This window comes from Oryzias latipes, chromosome 11 (assembly GCF_053564925.1).
Source record: "Oryzias latipes strain Hd-rR chromosome 11, Olatipes_Hd-rR_3.1".
Lineage (NCBI taxonomy): Eukaryota > Metazoa > Chordata > Actinopteri > Beloniformes > Adrianichthyidae > Oryzias > Oryzias latipes.
In genome coordinates, this window is record NC_136247.1 from 9,463,026 (window position 1) to 9,479,997 (window position 16,972).

General features: G+C 44.1%; 2 protein-coding genes across 3 annotated transcripts; both read right to left on the reverse strand.

The window, feature by feature from the left end:
- Positions 1–1,175: 1,175 nt before the first annotated feature.
- Positions 1,176–10,994, reverse strand: tfap2e (transcription factor AP-2 epsilon). 2 transcript variants are annotated; one of them, XM_023960186.2, is made up of 7 exons: positions 10,860–10,994; positions 9,222–9,665; positions 8,214–8,268; positions 6,762–6,993; positions 4,721–4,839; positions 2,613–2,751; positions 1,176–2,074 (listed from the first exon to the last, which is right to left on the reverse strand). In XM_023960186.2, exons 1-7 carry the CDS (start codon positions 10,896–10,898, stop codon positions 1,813–1,815), a joined length of 1,290 nt encoding a protein of 429 aa, XP_023815954.1. In that variant the 5' UTR covers positions 10,899–10,994; the 3' UTR covers positions 1,176–1,812. The 2 variants fall into 2 exon arrangements, with proteins under 2 accessions (XP_023815954.1, XP_023815955.1); XM_023960187.1 differs by lacking the exon at positions 10,860–10,994 and adding an exon at positions 10,284–10,516.
- A 1,477-nt stretch (positions 10,995–12,471) lies between these two features.
- On the reverse strand, positions 12,472–16,544 carry ncdn (neurochondrin). The gene is made up of 7 exons (XM_004074320.5): positions 16,198–16,544; positions 14,858–15,824; positions 13,965–14,125; positions 13,626–13,864; positions 13,339–13,542; positions 13,118–13,260; positions 12,472–13,002 (listed from the first exon to the last, which is right to left on the reverse strand). Exons 1-7 carry the CDS (start codon positions 16,360–16,362, stop codon positions 12,581–12,583), a joined length of 2,301 nt encoding a protein of 766 aa, XP_004074368.1. The 5' UTR covers positions 16,363–16,544; the 3' UTR covers positions 12,472–12,580.
- Positions 16,545–16,972: the final 428 nt, after the last annotated feature.

The window sequence follows — 16,972 nt, forward strand, 5'->3', positions numbered from 1 at the left end:
CTGGAAAGCAGAGATTGTGCTGTTAAACACAGCAAGAATGGGATGGGGGTGGGGGTGACATTTACACGTGGCCTCGAGGAACACCCACAATATGTTCTGTGCTTCGGCGCACTCAACTCAAACATTTATTATCAGTCATCAGATTTGGTGAAACTTCTTAGTCTCTGATTTCTGCAGACTTTTAGTTCCCACTCTTTATTTGTACCCCCTAAGTTCATCTCTAAATATGAAGCAAAGCAGAAAATGCCAAACGTTGCAGTACCTCAAAAGACCACTAGAGGGTGGTTTGCAGAGCGACTTCATATCAAGTCACATGCTAAAGACATCAATATGCATGCATGCACATCATGTTCAGAATTATTTTATTGTGTACTACTTTTCCATTCATGACAGCTGTGGGATGATATGAATGTTTTTTGTTTAACCCTTTAACCAGCGACACCTACTAACACGCACTTTGACCTACCGCAACTCTTCGGCTGTTTACAAGCTAAATGTGAATCAGCTGATTCTGACACAAAGAAGCGGATTTTCATCAATATGGAACAAACTGCTAATGTATAATGCTGCATAACGGCTCGACGGCTTTTCTCCCCGTTTAAATCAGCATATTGCATAAACACATCACTACTGTAAAGTGTTGCATATCAGCGCAAAGCTGCTTTTCTGCGCTTCAGAATTAGCTGGAATTACGTTTGTTGCGTCAATGATTGAAGAGTTATGGTAGACTAAAGAATATCAACACTGGTGCTAAAAGCTTCGGTGTTAATCAGTCATTTTGGTTTTATTAGAGCTCATTGGTTGGTGGGTGGACCTAACTATATATATATGTGTTAGCTTACTTACATAAATGCAACTTCAGTCAAAAATTTTGTTTTTTAATAAAAAAACTTTTTGTTTTTTATTTATTTATTTCGTTCATCAAGTTATCCGCTCTTATCCTTACTTTGCCCAAACTTCCAGCTAGCTAACTACCTAGCCTCTGTTGTACCATATTGGACTTAAAATTATTTTAGATTTATACAAAATGTTCTAAATACACTAGTTGCAGTGATATTTGCAGCATAAAAAATAAATAAATCTTGTTATAAACGGCCTGTCAGAAGCCTAAGAACTAAAGTTGTAGATCAGAACTTGTTTGGTTTGTGGAATCAAAAGAATGAGCAAAAACAAAACAAATTCTTAATTCTTTAATAATATATTACATTTATTCAGTAATACAATAATAACAACGGTAATAATAAACAGTCACAGAAAGTACAAAATGATTTTTATAAGTTACCAACACTTTGAAATTAAAAGAAAAAAAATCTGCGTTAGCTGCCTCTCAGAAACTCAATTTCCCATCATCACCTGTTGCAGGGAACTTCAAACGGAGGGTTGCGTCCGTCACAGTAAAGTCTGGCAGAGGAGCACAGAGCGGCTGTCGGATATGGCTTCTGACCCTTCCCAGGAGAGTGTGAGTGCGCGTGTATGTTGGGATTGGAAAGTAAAATAAACAGGGTAAACCAATAAATAAATAAATAAGAGCCCCTCCCACCCCCAGCATTTTCAGAAGCCATGTCTGTCGGGGAGATGAAAAGGTCCGTGCGTCGACCTGAGTCCCTTATGGCAAGCCAGAAGGGACAAAAAGTGGTAGGAAATGCAGAATCTTGTCGCCCAAAACGCTGTAGTTCCCAGTGCTTCTTGTTTCTTTTGGCTTGCTATAAATCACCTCTTCAGAAACATCGCCGGCCTTGGGTCCTCAATAGAGCCGGTGGGCATAAAGTCTGTTACACAGTCTGCGCCCCCCCCCATGCATGCTTTGTAATTTCATTTGCGGTGCTTCATTTCCTTGTCATGGTGGCTCTTCCCTCCGCCCTCACCCTTGTCCAGCATTTTAATGGCCTCCATCAGGTAGCTCTGGAAGGCGGAGAGCGCAGCGCAGATGGCGGGGGTGCCGAAACCATGGGTCAGCAGGCTAAAGTGGGTGAGGCTTCCTTGGACGCCTGGTTCCAGGCAGGGGGTGGGACGACTTCCGCCGAGCGGGGAGCGGTCCTGGGACATCAGGTCCACAAATTCCTTACAGACCTCCCTGGGAGGCGAGACCAGACGTCAAAACACGAACATCACTGCTGTTTTTGAAGCTGAAAGTCAGTTTTTTTGGCTCTGGTTTCTTATGAAAACCACTTTTAATTCAGTTTTTCTGTTTGGATTTGACATTTTCTGCCCTTTGGAGCCAAAGAGATTGTTAAAAGGCTTCCTGATAACTGTCAAATCAGTCTAAACTTTTACCTATTCAAAAATCAAAATCTGCTTGTGTTTTGTAGCAATATGTGAGATTTCCAATTAACTTCCAACATATAATATCTACCACTGTTATATGTGCACCACTGAGTTTATGTCTGTAAAAGCTAAAACTTTTTATTTCTCATTTTACTCCAATTTGTATGACAATATCTGCAAAGTTTGACAATTTTCGTAAACAGATTTCCTTATGTCATGTTTTATTGTAGAGTAGTTTCTGAATGGAGACCATTTAAAGGTTTCGGATGCTTCTGTGGGAAGATGCCTGCTGGATTTCTGCTCTTCAGACGTGGACCTGCTGTTTGTATAGCGGAGCTGCGACTCACTTTGTGGCCAGCAGCATGCTACGTCGCGTCTGCAGCTGGTCCGGGTCGCTCTGTCTGCACAGGTACTCCGCCGTAGCTCTGGCTGGAAACTCTGTCTCACAAACGTAACCGAAGTCTCGCGCCAGATGGACGGCCTCCCCTGCAGCAGGGTGGAGGAAGAAAGTAACTGTCAAACATTTGAAAAAAAAATTTTTACATTTTTTTTTTGGCAGAACATGCAGTGATGCAAACATCATCAAATATTCACTTTTATTAAATGGAACTCTGTTCTGTTTTCTGGTGGTTTCTAATGTTGGAGAAACAACGTTTGGGTAAAAACTGTGTCCAGAGCAGAAGAAACAGCAAGAACGATTTTTGCAAGTAGAATTGAAAGAATTGTCTTTATTTAAAACATTGAAACCACATTTTCCAATTTATCTTGATATGTTAATAAATTTATTGAACTTAAAAGGACCTATATCAAGCAAAATCAACACTTTTGAGCTTTTAAGTGTGTTAAAATGTTCATTTCTTACTATAAAAAATCCCAAAGCGATATTTTTATATGTTCACGCATTTCTATGTATTCCTCTAAAAACCTGTGCTCTGAGCATCAGCCCCTCCCAATGCACAAAATTGGGCGGGTTCTCATGAGCTGACGTAGACCTTTGTTTTTTTTCGTGAGCAAAAACGCAGACTCTCTGCCCAGGCTGACTCTAGGTGACGTCATGAAATGGGCGGCACCCACAAGGAGCGAAAGACAGAGCCTCAGAGATTAACTCGTCCTACTTCCGGATAGGAAAAAGAGCTGTGAAAATAACTCGTATTTCATTAAAAAAAATCATTCTTTTGTGTGCAAAAGGTTATCACATACAGCATGGATATAGTTTACTTTGACAGGTTTAAGAAAAGCATGATATAAGCCCTTTAACAAAATACAAATGCAACCAAATAAAAAAACACTTCAAAGGACATAAGTGCTGCTCGCAGTGTGTGTTTGAGTGACAGCGCTTCACTTCATTCTCTTTTACTTTAAGTTTCATAAAGTTTTTTGCAAACGCTTTCTTCCTTAAGGAAATAAAGTCTGGATTTTTTCTCAGACAACATTAAAGCTTTGTGTTTACAGGATTTAACATTTTAGCATGGGTGGGACAGTGGTTAGCCCCCGGTTCAAGTCCCAGCTGGGGGGCCTGAACCAGATCATCAATGGGGGACCTTTCTGTGTGCAGTCTGCATGTTCTCCCTGTGTATGCGTGGGTTCTCTCCGGGGTCTCCGGTTTCCTCCCACCGTCCAAAAACATCCTTCATAGGTTAATTGGCAACTCTAAATTGTCCCTGGGTGTGATTGTGAGTCTGCATGAGTGTGTGATTGTGGCCCTGCGACAGACTGGCCAGGATGGTCCAGGATCCCCCACGAGTGGGATAGGCTCCAGCAGCGCCGTGAACCAGAAAAGGGACAAAACAATTTAGAAGATGAATGAATGAAGGTTTTAGCAAAACAGATAATGACTTGGAAAATCTTTTCTTATTTTATGTTTTCATCTGACCGTTTTTTTTATTTATTTTTTGTAGAATAAACAAATATTTATTTAAATCTAGAAAGCAATCCTAATAATTAATTTATTTTAACAAGAAGAACATTTAATAAGTATTTAATTTATTATATTTTACATACATTTGTATAAAAATTATTTAATTTTAATATTTAATGGGGTCAACCTTTAAAAAGAAATCAGTTGTCATCTGTGAACAGAATAATCGTTTGCTGTAGTTATGTTTTCTTAATATAAATAGATGTCTTGTTGTAGGTAAACTGTTAGGAATGCAGCATCAAACTTGAGGGTTAAAACATCTCTTTAGTTTTATTTTTTCTTGTAATTTGGAAAATGTTAATTTTACAAAATCAAACTTCATAAAGTTGATCAATTCTAATAAAAATATGGAATCATGTAGCGTTCAGCTTCTGTTAGAGAGAAGAGTCAGACCTCCACCATCTCCTTTTTCTTTAGTGTTTGTGTATGTGTGTGTGTTTGCATTTGAGTATGTGTGTTGGTGTGTGTGTGTGTGGGGTGTGTGTGTGTGTGTGTGTGTGTGTGTTTGCGTGTGTGTGTGTGTGTGTGTGCACCTACCCTCTACCAGAGATGTCAGCAGTGTGACGTTGGCGGCCTTGCGACGCCCGGCAGGCAGATTGAGGCCAATCTTCTCTAGACGCTCCCTCAGACAGCGGCCACCATTCTTCGACTTTGCCCTGAGGTTGGAGAGGGGTGGATGGTGGTGGGTCGGTGGGGGGGGGGGGGGGGGGTAGCGAGATGGGAAGCGTTAAGAGATTGTGTGAGTTTTGTGTGTGAGTGTGTGTCATATATCAGCTGTTCTCTGTCAGCTCTGATAGAATCCAGCTTTTATCCATTTTCTTGTCATCTCAACACGTTTCAGAAGAATTCTTTACACTTTCCTGCAAAAAAAAAGCTTCTACAAAAGAAAAAATAAATAAAAGATTTTTACTAAAAGTTTAAATCTGATCCTAATGATAGATTTTGATGTCGTTCATGTCTCCCGTATACGATGGCAGGGACGTCCTCAGAGGAAGCTGCATCGTTTCCGAATTTCTCCTCTGAAAGTGAAACTTTCTCCGCTATCCTGAGGCTGCTGTTCATTAAACTACATCTCTTCTCTTGTGATTCAGTCTCATGACCCAGTTTAGGTCCTCAGCTCAGCCTGCAGTTAAATTACAAATGTATAAAAAGGCTCAAATGTTCTGATGTTTGAAGAGAGGAGGTAAAAAGAAAAGCTATGATGTCATTAAACTCTCTGGATTCAAATATTCAGAAATCAAATTGTTTAAAATTTAAAACAAAAACAGAAAAAGATCGATTTTAGTATTGTGGGGGGACATAGACTCCAGTTCCCATCAGCCATTGCAAACACTGGTGTATCTAAACCCTTGCTGTTTTTTCTAATATAAGAAAATGTTAAAACAAAAAATGTTTTAAATGGTTTATAATTAATTATACTTTAAGTGGGTTGGGGGGTTAAAATAATAACAAAAACACTTTTTTTGTTGTTCTTAGTTATTGTATTTTAGGTAAAATAAACATCAATAAATTAGTAAAATATGAGATTCAAAGAGAAATTTAGTTTTTGTCACAAGTTTCTTTTTTGCATTAAAGTAGTTAAAATTTAAATGTGAAACTTTCAGCTCTCAAGAGAAATCTTGGATTTAGCTTTATTTAATACTTTTAAGCTAAAATATTTAAGTTGGACTAAAAAAATTAAATTAGTATTCTAAAACGTTAGTCTTTTTATTTTTTTATGTCTGTTCTTTATGAAATTAGAATTGTATTAACTTTTTAATAAAATAAAGGTTTTACTGAAGATGAATGCATATTTTGGGATTTTAATTTACTGAACTGTGTAAATGGAATTTGTGGTGAAATGTTTAACTACAAAAAAAAGGAAAAAATATATATATTTTCCAAATAAAGTTCAACTACTTGCAATGTACCAAAAACAGATAAAAATGTTTAAATAATTTACAAATAAGAAAATGAAAAATAAATTAAATAAAATCGCTGAATGTTTTTTCAAAATTTCCAAATGTATATAAGTGTTGTTCTGAGTGTTTTTTCTTTTTCCCCAGATTCTTATGTCCTTATTGAGGACATATTTTGTATTGCACTCATATTTTTATTCATTCATTCATCTTCTTCCATTTGTCCGTTTCGGGGTCACGGGGCTGCTGGAGCCTATCCCAGCCACTTATGGGCGAAGGCTGGGGGACACCCTGGACAGGTCGCCAGTCTGTTGCAGGGTCACACATATCACACACACACATTCACACTCACACCTAGGGACAATTTAGAGTTGCTAATTAACCTATGAAGCATATTTTTGGATGGTGGGAGGAAGCCGGAGTCCTCAGAGAAAACCCACACATGCACGGAGAGAACATGCAGACTGCACACAGGATGTTCTGTTTCAAGTCCCCCAGCTGGGGCAAGAGCGTTAACCACTGCGCCACCGTGCAGCCCCTATATTTTCAGATAATTTTTAAAGATTTAAGATTGATTGTAAAGAAATAACTACTTTAACTTAATTAACTTCCTTTTTCCTTAAAATAGTTTTCAAACTCTGTAGACAAATGCCCCGCCCTTTGTCCCGCCCTCCTCTCACCTGCGCAGGACTCCGCCCAGCAGGGAGGCGTTGAGGCACTCAGGTGGAGAGAGGCGGCGCTGCACCTCCCCGACCGTCACCTTGTACTTGGAGTTGGAGCTGAGCAGCGACAGGCGGCCCGGCACAGAGCAGAAAACCTCGGCCGGGTTGGACACGGCGCCCATCCCTAGGCCCTCCTTCCCGATGGATAGTGCCGACAGCGAGGAGCCGTTGAGCTTGGATGGGAGGGGAACTGGAGGGAGAGGAGAAGATGAGGAAAAGGAAGAGGTTGAGGAATAGTAATCCACACTACCGCCACCAAAGCGAGCAGACATCTGTCTGCTTGTCAGATGCTCTCCTGCAGGAGCTCCCTGGATTCTGTTGACCTTCATTAAAGTCTCCTGACGCTGAAGGACCAGAGCTCCAACGTGACAGTTCCTTAAGAAGCTCATCAGGTGGAGCTCATCCAAACACCACCTGCAGCCAGATGTTGGCTTGTCCTGCAGATGCAGATCCAAAGCTACTTCTGCTTTAGGCATCCTTACAGACTTTCTTTTCAGTTCCTCAGTCCATTTGTCTGTCCAAAAGCTTTTGGACATAACCCAGATGTTTTGGATTTTCTTCTGCTGCCTCATGGATACATTTTCATCCAAAAGTCTTTTTTCGGCATGCAGTTGAATTGTGAACTCTGAAATCACATAAGTGGAGTGATGCCAGCACTTCTGTCAATCTTCTTTGTCTTTAATGACCTCCTGGAGGAGTCCTGGTTGTGTTCTTAAAGGTTCCATTTGTGAATGATGGATCTCACTGTGGTTCTCTGGAGACCCAAAGCTGCAGAAATGTTTCTGTGAACCTCCAGACTTAAACACGACAGAGACTTTAATTCTTCTGGATGGCCATCCAATCAGAGCCTTATAGCTGCTTCAGTCCCCCCCCCCCCCAAAAAAAAAGGTTTTTATGGGGATGTCCTGGTGGGCCAAATGGATCTGCTGAGCTCACGGTGGTTCTGGTTCTGAGGTTCTGGTCTGAAAGCCCCCCCACCCCCTCTTTAGGACACCAGTGTGTATGCTGGTGTGATGGGGGCGGGGGGGGGGGGGGGGGGGGGGGGCTTTCTGATATTAGACTTCAACTCCTCTTTTATCATCTACCCCCGACCTCGCGCACCCACACACACACACACACACCTTCTCTGCCCCACTTCTTTGTGCTAACGGCGCGGCTCCCTCTGACCATGAACGGTTCATTACGACCACGTGCCTTTGGGCTGCAGCTCAGTCTGGAGGACTTTGAGTTCAGATGAAAACCCCCAAAACAGAATTATTTATAGCGTGTGTGCGCATGCGCGTGCGTCACACTACCGCTGCTGCTGCAGCCACAAAGGAGAAAGCCATGTCGTATTATTGCTGGTGCGCGCGCCACACAAACAAAACCCTGTCCGCCCTATGGCCTCACGCGCGCGTACACGCCTCTTACCTTTTTTAATGACGGAATGGTCCAGGATGCCGAGAGCGGATCCCTCCTCCATGCCCTGCAGAGACACACACGCACGGTCACTTCTTTTTGCGCGCTCGCACGTATTTACACTTTAAAAAAAGAATTTTGTGTCACGCAAAACATTTTTATTGCTTATTTATTGTTAAAACAAAAAAAAAACCCTCAAATTTAGATTTCCTAATAAACAAAAAAAGAAAAGATTTTTATATCTAAAATTGATTTAATTTAGTGGTATTTTGTTTTTTTAGGAATGAATTCATTATTGAAATCGTCTGTATTTAAAAGAAAGCCGCGCGGAACTGATCCTCATCAATCATCAAAAGGAGCGTTAAACGCCACAAAAGGCCACGCGCGCATCGATTCGTCCCGGTGTTTTATTCTCTTGCAGCTGCTGCACGCGGGACTAAACTCCCCGCCGCGCGCTCCAACGGACCCACCTGGAAATGTTTTCTATAAATTTAATTATTTTATATTTAAACAACCTATTTACAAAAAGTACGTAAGTCGTAAATAATTTTCACATTTTTATTTCTGTCGATGAAGATTTTTATTTGTTTCATCATAATTTGTAAAATTTTGAATTAAATGGAAACAGAATGTGTCAGATTTTTTTTGTAATTACATTTGTATTTTGGGATAAACAACAAAGTAATTTATTTCAAAATAATATAAAAAATGTAAAAATTAAAATGTTATTCCTTGGATCAAAGTTAAAATGCCGTTCGTTCTTAAATTTTTGATTAAAGGTTAAAAATACATTAAACCGTACAATCTAAAAAATGTTAAGGAAATAATAAATTAGTTTCTTGTTTATCCAGCCTTTTTAATACTGTTTTTTCATGAAACTTGTTTAAAAGATTCAGGTTTAGGGAAGGGCCTCGGGCCTTGTGCGTCTGATCAGCTCGTTTTCCAGAATCAAACTGAAGCAGCGTTCGCACGCAGAGTGTCAGAGGTCAAACTTTAACAACAGGAAGAGGAATTTCTCACCTGCAGATCCTCCAAGCCGTGATGTCCCAGGTGCATCCCCAGAGGACCCTCCCCGAGGGCCGCAGCGCCCTCCCCGAGGCCGTGCAGGAGCCGCGGCACGGCCGAGTATTCCCGGCGGGGGTCCAGGCTCAGCGCGCGGTGAGACTGAGCCAGCAGCGCCCCGTCCTCGGAGCGCGACCTCTGCGAGTGCCATGCCGCCTGCTGGTGCTGATGCAGGGAGTTGATGGAGGAGTAGGGGTCCGGCAGGTGGGAGTAGGCCGAGTCCTGGCTCTGGGAGTACGGCAGCGAGGACTGCGGGTACGGAGGGGGAAAGTAGGGTGGCTGGAAGTCGGAGGCCGGCGTGTGGCAGAGTGGGGGGGCGGACGAGTACGCGGCCTGGTTCAGCGAGGACAGCTGGGAGAGGCGCCCCCCGGGAGAGGAGACGCTCAGTCCGTCCGTGCGCTCCTGCACCAAATTCAGAGCGCACGAGGTCAGCAGTGGCAGGGCAGCGTGAGCGCTTTTCTCAATATCGCGCGAGCTCCACCGGTGATATTTAAACATGAAAACTTCAATGCGTCTTTTCAAAGATGCGTGCGCACCACGTCAAAAACAATCAACAACACCTTTATCAACACAAACAACTTCTGGAAGGGGGTGGGGGTGTATCTGTAAACAATCAACAAACTTGAGCTGACCCCACCGCGGAAAAAAAAAAAAAAAAAAAAACAAGGCAGCAACACGATGCGCGCGCGCCACGACCGCATTCCACTTTCTGCTATGATGGATTTTAGAGCAGCTGGGTCAGTCCGATCAATGCGCCCATTATTGAGAGCCAAAGCAGGCCAGACCAGACCTGACCTGGTCGCACTGCGGTGTTCCGGCGCACAGGGACGCGTCACAGCGCACAGCTCACCTGCGGAAACACGCAGAGCGTCTCTGCGCCAGAAGGTCCCGCTGATCCAAAAGAGTTACAACAAAAACACAAACTCACACACAAACTCACTCAAGGGATTTGTTTTAGTCCAGTTTCAGTTTTACTCCATCTGTGCTGCTGAACTCCTGTGCGTCACGCGCAACACTCACCATGGTGGAGTAGGTGTGGATCAACATCTGGAAACCACAAAGTCTGAACTCTTGCAGGAGGCGCAGTTGACACGCGCGCGTGTGTTCCGGCGATAATTTCCGCGTCCTTATCGCTCCATCAAAACTCAGCTCAACTTGTTTTCGCGTGGAAAAATCACTGGCGCCTGACTAATGCACACGCGCGCACACGGACTCCGGCAGACGCTCCATGAGCGCACTACTTATAGGTTTTGCTCACAGGCGGTGGGTTTGGGGAGGGAGGGGTCGGCAGGCTCCGCTGCTCTTAAAGAGATATAATCCAAGTAGGGTTGGACTAACGCGCACGAGCGCGGCACTTTTGACTTAAATCTATAGAAAATATATTTCTCCTTTATTTTAAAATCATTTTTCGTCTTACTCCACCATAAACGCCCTCAAGCCAACTGTTTTACGCACGAATGGACTCTCCAGGTACCCGTAGTAAAAAAAAATTATATTTGAAAGTTCCACGGCTTCACTTCGGCCTGAACCACTCACGCCGCTGCGTTAGAAGAGCACCAAAAAGACGCGCAAGGCTATTTTGCGCGTGGGGTTTACCTGCGCCACATCGGTCTTGGTTCTGGACTTCCACAGCATGCCGGTGCTCAGCGTGATGCGGAGGATGAGGAGGAGCGGGAGGACGAAGAGGCTGAGCGGATGTCGCGGAGAGGAGTGAGTTTGTTTAAGACAGGAGGATGGAGTTTGTATGGATGAGCCAGAGGAGGAGGAGGAGGAGGAGGAGGGCGGGAGGTGAGAGGGAGGGGGGCAGGAGAAGGAGAAGAGGAGTCTTCCTCCGCTTTTGTTCAGCTGAAACTCCGCAGACGGGGATCTCAGAAAATCCTGAAACAGAACAGACGAAAAACAAATCAATCTCTTTTTTTTAACTAAAACTCTGTTGTTTAAAAAGTTTCGTCTGTTTGTTGCTTGGCAACGGGTTGATGCTATTGCATGCAAACAACTCAGGTGAGATTTCATTTTTCTTACCGTATTTTTGAGGAGGATGAAAACATGGACTTGATCTCCACATCTTCTGATTTTTCTAATCCAGCATTTGAACTTTTCCACAAATTCGTCTGTTCCGGATTAAAACCCGGAACCTTGGAGCTCCGCGCCTGAAGGAAGTTTGAGGAATACCTCCCTTTAAAACCCCTTTCATCCTCACCTGCATCGCACTCAGGTCTTTGCGCGCCCCCTTGTGGCGACTGACGGAAGTGCTTTGGTGGTGTGAGGATGCAAACAGGACAAATGAAAAAAACACAAGAAAAATGGGGAGCAAAAAGCCACTGGCTACGATTATCCTGATTCCAGCTACTCCGAGTAAATACAGCAGCCTAAAAAAGAAGAGAAAACCTTTGTTTGGAGTTTTTTTTTTAATTGTAACCCCCTCTCCCCAAAATCCCATATGTAATGATCAATTTATAAATGTTCTCATCCTCAGTTTAGTATATTGAAAATTCGTTCTATTTACAATTGTGGTCTTGTTCAGAGATGTTAAAGTCCAACCCTAATATTCTATTATAGAAGTGTTCCCGGTTCTTTTAATTATGACAATGATTAGTCAATATCTGTGTTGTTTTCCAGGACACAGTTTTTTTCAGAGCGGCAGGAGTTCATTAGAAGTTCGTCTTTAAGTTTTAGGTGGAGCAACCTGCCCCTCTAACCGTTAACCCATAACTGAGAGCCCTCTATTTACACTCAAGCTGCTCATGATTCACAACTTGTATAAAAAAATATATTTTTTTTAATAAATACAAATCTCCCCAATAATAGAAAAAAATTAAGCAGTTTTTTTCTGAAAACATATTTGTAAGCTAATAAAAAAAACACAAATGTAGTTACATTTATTTCCTTTAAAAATAAAAGCACAGAGGATGATTCAGATTTAGAAATTTGCATTGAGGACACATCATTAAAGATCAAGAAAGAAGAAAAATACCTTTTTTACTTTTTAATTTTCTGAAATTTTGTACGACATCTTCACTATCATGGCAGCTGCTGACTTAACTCCTCATCGCTGTTAGTTGCTAATCCGGAGCATATCATTTATTCCAGGACTCCACTTAATTTAGCATCTGAAAAAACATTCAGTCATGAAAGGATTAATGTCATTATTTGCTCCTCCTTCAGGATCCTCCTGCGGAAAAAAGAGGTGCAGACGAATCTGAAGGCGTTTGATGCAAAAATAGTTTTTATTCAACTTTTTTGTTTCAAGAATTTTACAAATAATGTTCTTGTTTTTTTACAACCATGATTAAAGTAAGGACTAAAAGGGCGGAGTCTCAGTTTGCTCCAACCAACATCTTCAGACTTCTCATTTCTCTCAGAGCTCCTCCATCGCTCTTCCTCATCGCCTCTGCGATCTCCTGCTTGCAAAGCGGGCACTGCTGGGCGGCGGCGCACAGCGCCTCCTGCAGGGCGTCCTGCGTATTCTGGTCGGGCAGTGCGCTGCTCTGGCTCAGGATGGCGAGCATGTAATGGAGCCAGCCTTCGTCGCGCAGCAGTGCCGGGATCCAGGCCTGTGCACGCGCGCAGCCACCCAGCGCCTGCAGGCTCAGCCTCCAAAGCTCCGCCACTTCGTCCCAGCTCGTCTCCCAGGAGGCGCTCACGTGGGCCGGGCCGGAACCAGGGTGAGTCTCCAGGGCGCCACGCAGGAACTGCAGGGCTGCCAGGAAGAAGCGCCTCTGACCCGCTTCCACCGAACCTGGAGAGAACAATCAAGTCAGAGCGAGAACCCGTCTTTACCACTCCAACCAAACACCAGAACCAAGCAGAACCAAATAACCCCAAACTCATATCTGAACCAGAACAGGTCTCACCTGAGGGAGGACACTTCAACCTGCCAATCATCAGCCCCAGAGTGCAGTAATTTGCTGCTAGGACCAGGAGGCGGGGCTTATTCACCAGAACAGGAAGTGCTTCACTCAGATGGGCCTCCAGGGTTCTGAAGCAGAGGTCCATCCTGCAGAACCAAACAGAAACATAACATCAGTTTTTGGAAACGGAGCGCTGTGACTTTAGGACCCGGCGGCTGACTCACCTGACCCTCTCCGGTTCGGTGACGGCAAAGTTGAGGAGGGTGGAGCATGCGGTCTCCAGGCTGGGATCTCTGATGCTCCGCCCCTTCAGGGATGTCCAGCTCTGTTTCAGGAAATCCACCAGCAGGCTGTGAGCCTCCAGGCCGAGGAGAACCTTCCTCGGAGCGTCTTCTGCCGACAGGTGGCACAGAGCTGGGAGGAGGTACCTTTGCGGTGGATGGGGGGGGGGTGTATACGGTCAGGTGATGCTCGTGTTTGATTCTTGCAGCTTCAGAACTTTCATCTCTACCTCAGAGCCTCTCCACCCGTCCACGCCCCTCCCTCCTCAGTGACGGACGCCTTAGCCATCCAGTCAGAAAGGCTCTGCTCGGCAGCGGCGCCCTGCAGGTGGTGCCGTGCGTACCCGACCAGGAACGGCAGCAGATCTATCACTTCCTGCTTCAAACAGGAAGTCTCCTCAGCCAGCCAGGAGCACAGGGAGCGGAAGGAGGCGAAAACAAATGGGTCGCCATAACGACTGGCATCCACCTGACAAAAACAATAAAAGAGAAGGAAGATGGAGTTAGAGATGATCCACAAAGCCCAGGGGGAGGAAGTGAAGTATTGGGGGGAGGGGCTTAGACGTCACCTGCTGCAGGTAGAACATGACGGCAGAGAAGGCCTCCTCGAGAACCTGCAGGACCTGCCGGCTCTGCTGCAGGCTGAGGGCGGGGAGGGCAGGGGCGGGGCTCGGAGCATCAACGGCGCTGCAGGCCTGCTCCATAGCCGCCTCCAAGATCCTGTAGCAGCCTGCGATAAAGGACACCGGGTCACATAGGAGACTTCATCTCTGAGGTTCTGAAGAGGAACATGATGAAGTAGCCCACAAAAAACATCATGAGCCTCAACAGAACCAGAACAAACCAAGAACACTTCATAGAGGTAGAGAACTGGTGGGGAAGGAGAGGGCGGAGCTAAAACTGATAAAGAGAAGCTAAAACAGAGAACCATTGGAGAAACGAGCATAAACCAAGACAGTTTTAGGACTTTTTTCCCCCAGATTAGAAAAGTTTTCTGAATTAATATAATTTATACATGATAGAACATAAACTTTAACTTAAATTTGAGATATTTTCCATCCCATCATTTGATCTTTAGAGGCTTTGGAAAACATCAAAATGCTGAAAAATTATGTTTATTGGTGATTTCTTATAGATTATAAAAATTGATTAAACGTTTTTGTCTCTGAAGCTCAGAATCCTCAGAAGTTTATAGTTTATACAATAAATATATATATTTTATATTAAAAGTCCCACTCCCACAGCATTTTTTCATCTGCTCCTGATTGACACAATTTAAATAAAGAAATAATCAGAAATGCCAATTTGTGCATAACTTTCTTTATAGATGTCCTCCAGCATCAGAAAAATGTTAAAAAGACTAAAAACATCATTTTTATCGGAGCGGGTCTTTAAAAGATGAAATCATTTCACACCCTGAGTAAGAAAAAAAAATATGTCACAATTTTTTTTTGTACTTTACCTGTTAGCGTGTTCTGCAGCTCCGGGCTCAGCTCGTTCCCCGGTGGTTCCTCCAAACCCATCCGAACCTCCACGCAAGCCCGGTTCACCAGCAGGCAGCAGAACTTAGGCGGTCCCGCCTGGTCCCAGCCGTACAAATCCAGCAGGCAAGCGCAGAGCACCAGGATGGGCCCGATCTGTCTGGGAGTTAGCCTGGACTGCAGCATGGGTCTCAACTGCTCCCACACTGAGCTCATGGCATCCCTGAGCTCCTTGCTCTCTATCGCCATCCCTGCTGGGGGCAGGAACTGCGCCAGCTGGGCACACGAGCTGAGCCGGTTTGGTTCTGAGGCCCGGCAGAAGTCAGTGGAAAGTCTGAGCAGCAAGGCGAGGAGCTCTGCTGGGTGTTTATTCCAAACCTTCTTCTTGGTTTTTGCAGAGAGGAGGTGGCCCAGCAGGGGTAGGCCCCGCTGTCGACTCAGGATCTGGTTCTGCTCTACAGCCTGGCACAGAGCGGGGACGGCCCCCCTGCTCAGGAGCAGCTCCGGACCCTGAGGTAAGGCGCAGACGGAGGTCAGCACCTGGTAGCAGTCTGCGGCCGTGGCCTCGTCCAGCTGGAATGTTTGCTGTGACGAGGAGGATCCACTACTCCCATCTTGACCTAAACCTCCATCTGACCCCTCATCCCCTTCTGGACTCAATCCTCCAGGCTTTTGCTGAGCACCCGGCTTTGATCCGTTAGCTAAGAGATTGAGTAGTAAGGGGACGGTGGCGAGGAGCTGCGGATGAGCAGCCATGTCTGGGTCTGTGCTCAGAGCTGCTAGCAGGGTGGCTCCCAGACTCAGGGGGTCAGAGGGGGCCATGCCTGCGGGGACATCCTCCCGGGTGGCTGTGACCAGGAGGCGTGCTGGGAGGTTTAGCCCAACCGCCTCAAAGATGCGCCGCAGGCTGCGTTTGTCCAGCTGACGCGCCGGACACACGCGGGTGATCTGTGGAGGCGCAGCAAGAACCACTCTCAGGGTTCAATTTCCAAACTTTTGGGCACCTTTTACAACAAATGAGATTTTTTTCCATAGCTCTGAAAACCCAGAGACACATTATGAGCTTTTGTTTGAATGAAATCCTCTTGTTTTGCCTATTTGTTCAACAAAGTTTTTTTTTTCAATTTCAGTAAAAATCACAATCCTTTTGTAAAACAAAAACCGTATTCAGATTGGAAACAGGCTTTCACACTTGAATTATCACAGGTAATTAAACTTATAAAAGCATTTTTTTGTAATTAGAAGCTGACTGGACTTGTTGCTAGGCAACGACCACTCTCCATCTTAACCAGTAAACTCATCGTGTAGCTTGATCACTTACCAGTAGTAGGGCGGCTAACGTGTGACTATCGTTCTTCGCTTGCTTGAGCGCGTGAAGACATCTGTCTAACATCTGTCCCTGTGTGTCAGTAAGACACCCTTCTTCTCCTCCTCTCCCCTGCTCCTTTTCAGTTTCAGGAGAAGTAGACTCGTCGCTGTCAGCCATGCAGACTCGTTACGACGGAACCAAAATTCTTAATTATCTTTGTTGGAACAGGCCAACTTAGTCAACGCACTGAAGAAATAGAATCTAAAGCTTCAGAAAATGAACAACCTTAGTGGTACTCCATAAGCACGCGGGAATACAGCTCATGGGGTCCAACCAGGAAGTAAGTAGTCAAAACAAAATCCGCAACCAATGAAAACAGAAATGCAGTCCCAGCGAGCCAATCACAGCGAGGTTTGCTGGAAGGCACCAACGCCATTTTTTACGTATTGGGCGTTGTGACGTTAGAGAAACAACGCAATTTTAATTTTGAGTATTATTTTTGGTAAAAACTCGACATAATATTTTTAAACGTTCATTGTTTACTAATTTATTTCAAAGTATCAATTATATCTTATTAAATTGTTTCTTTTTTTAACTGGCAGTATACTCTTTTTTCAAATAACTTTATTAGTGTTTAAGAAACATACAGAACAATTCGACTCTACACACCTGAACATAAATATAGATAGATAGATAGATAGATAGATAGATAGATAGATAGATAGATAGATAGATAGATAGATAGATAGATAGATAGATAGATAGATAGATAGATAGATAGATAGAT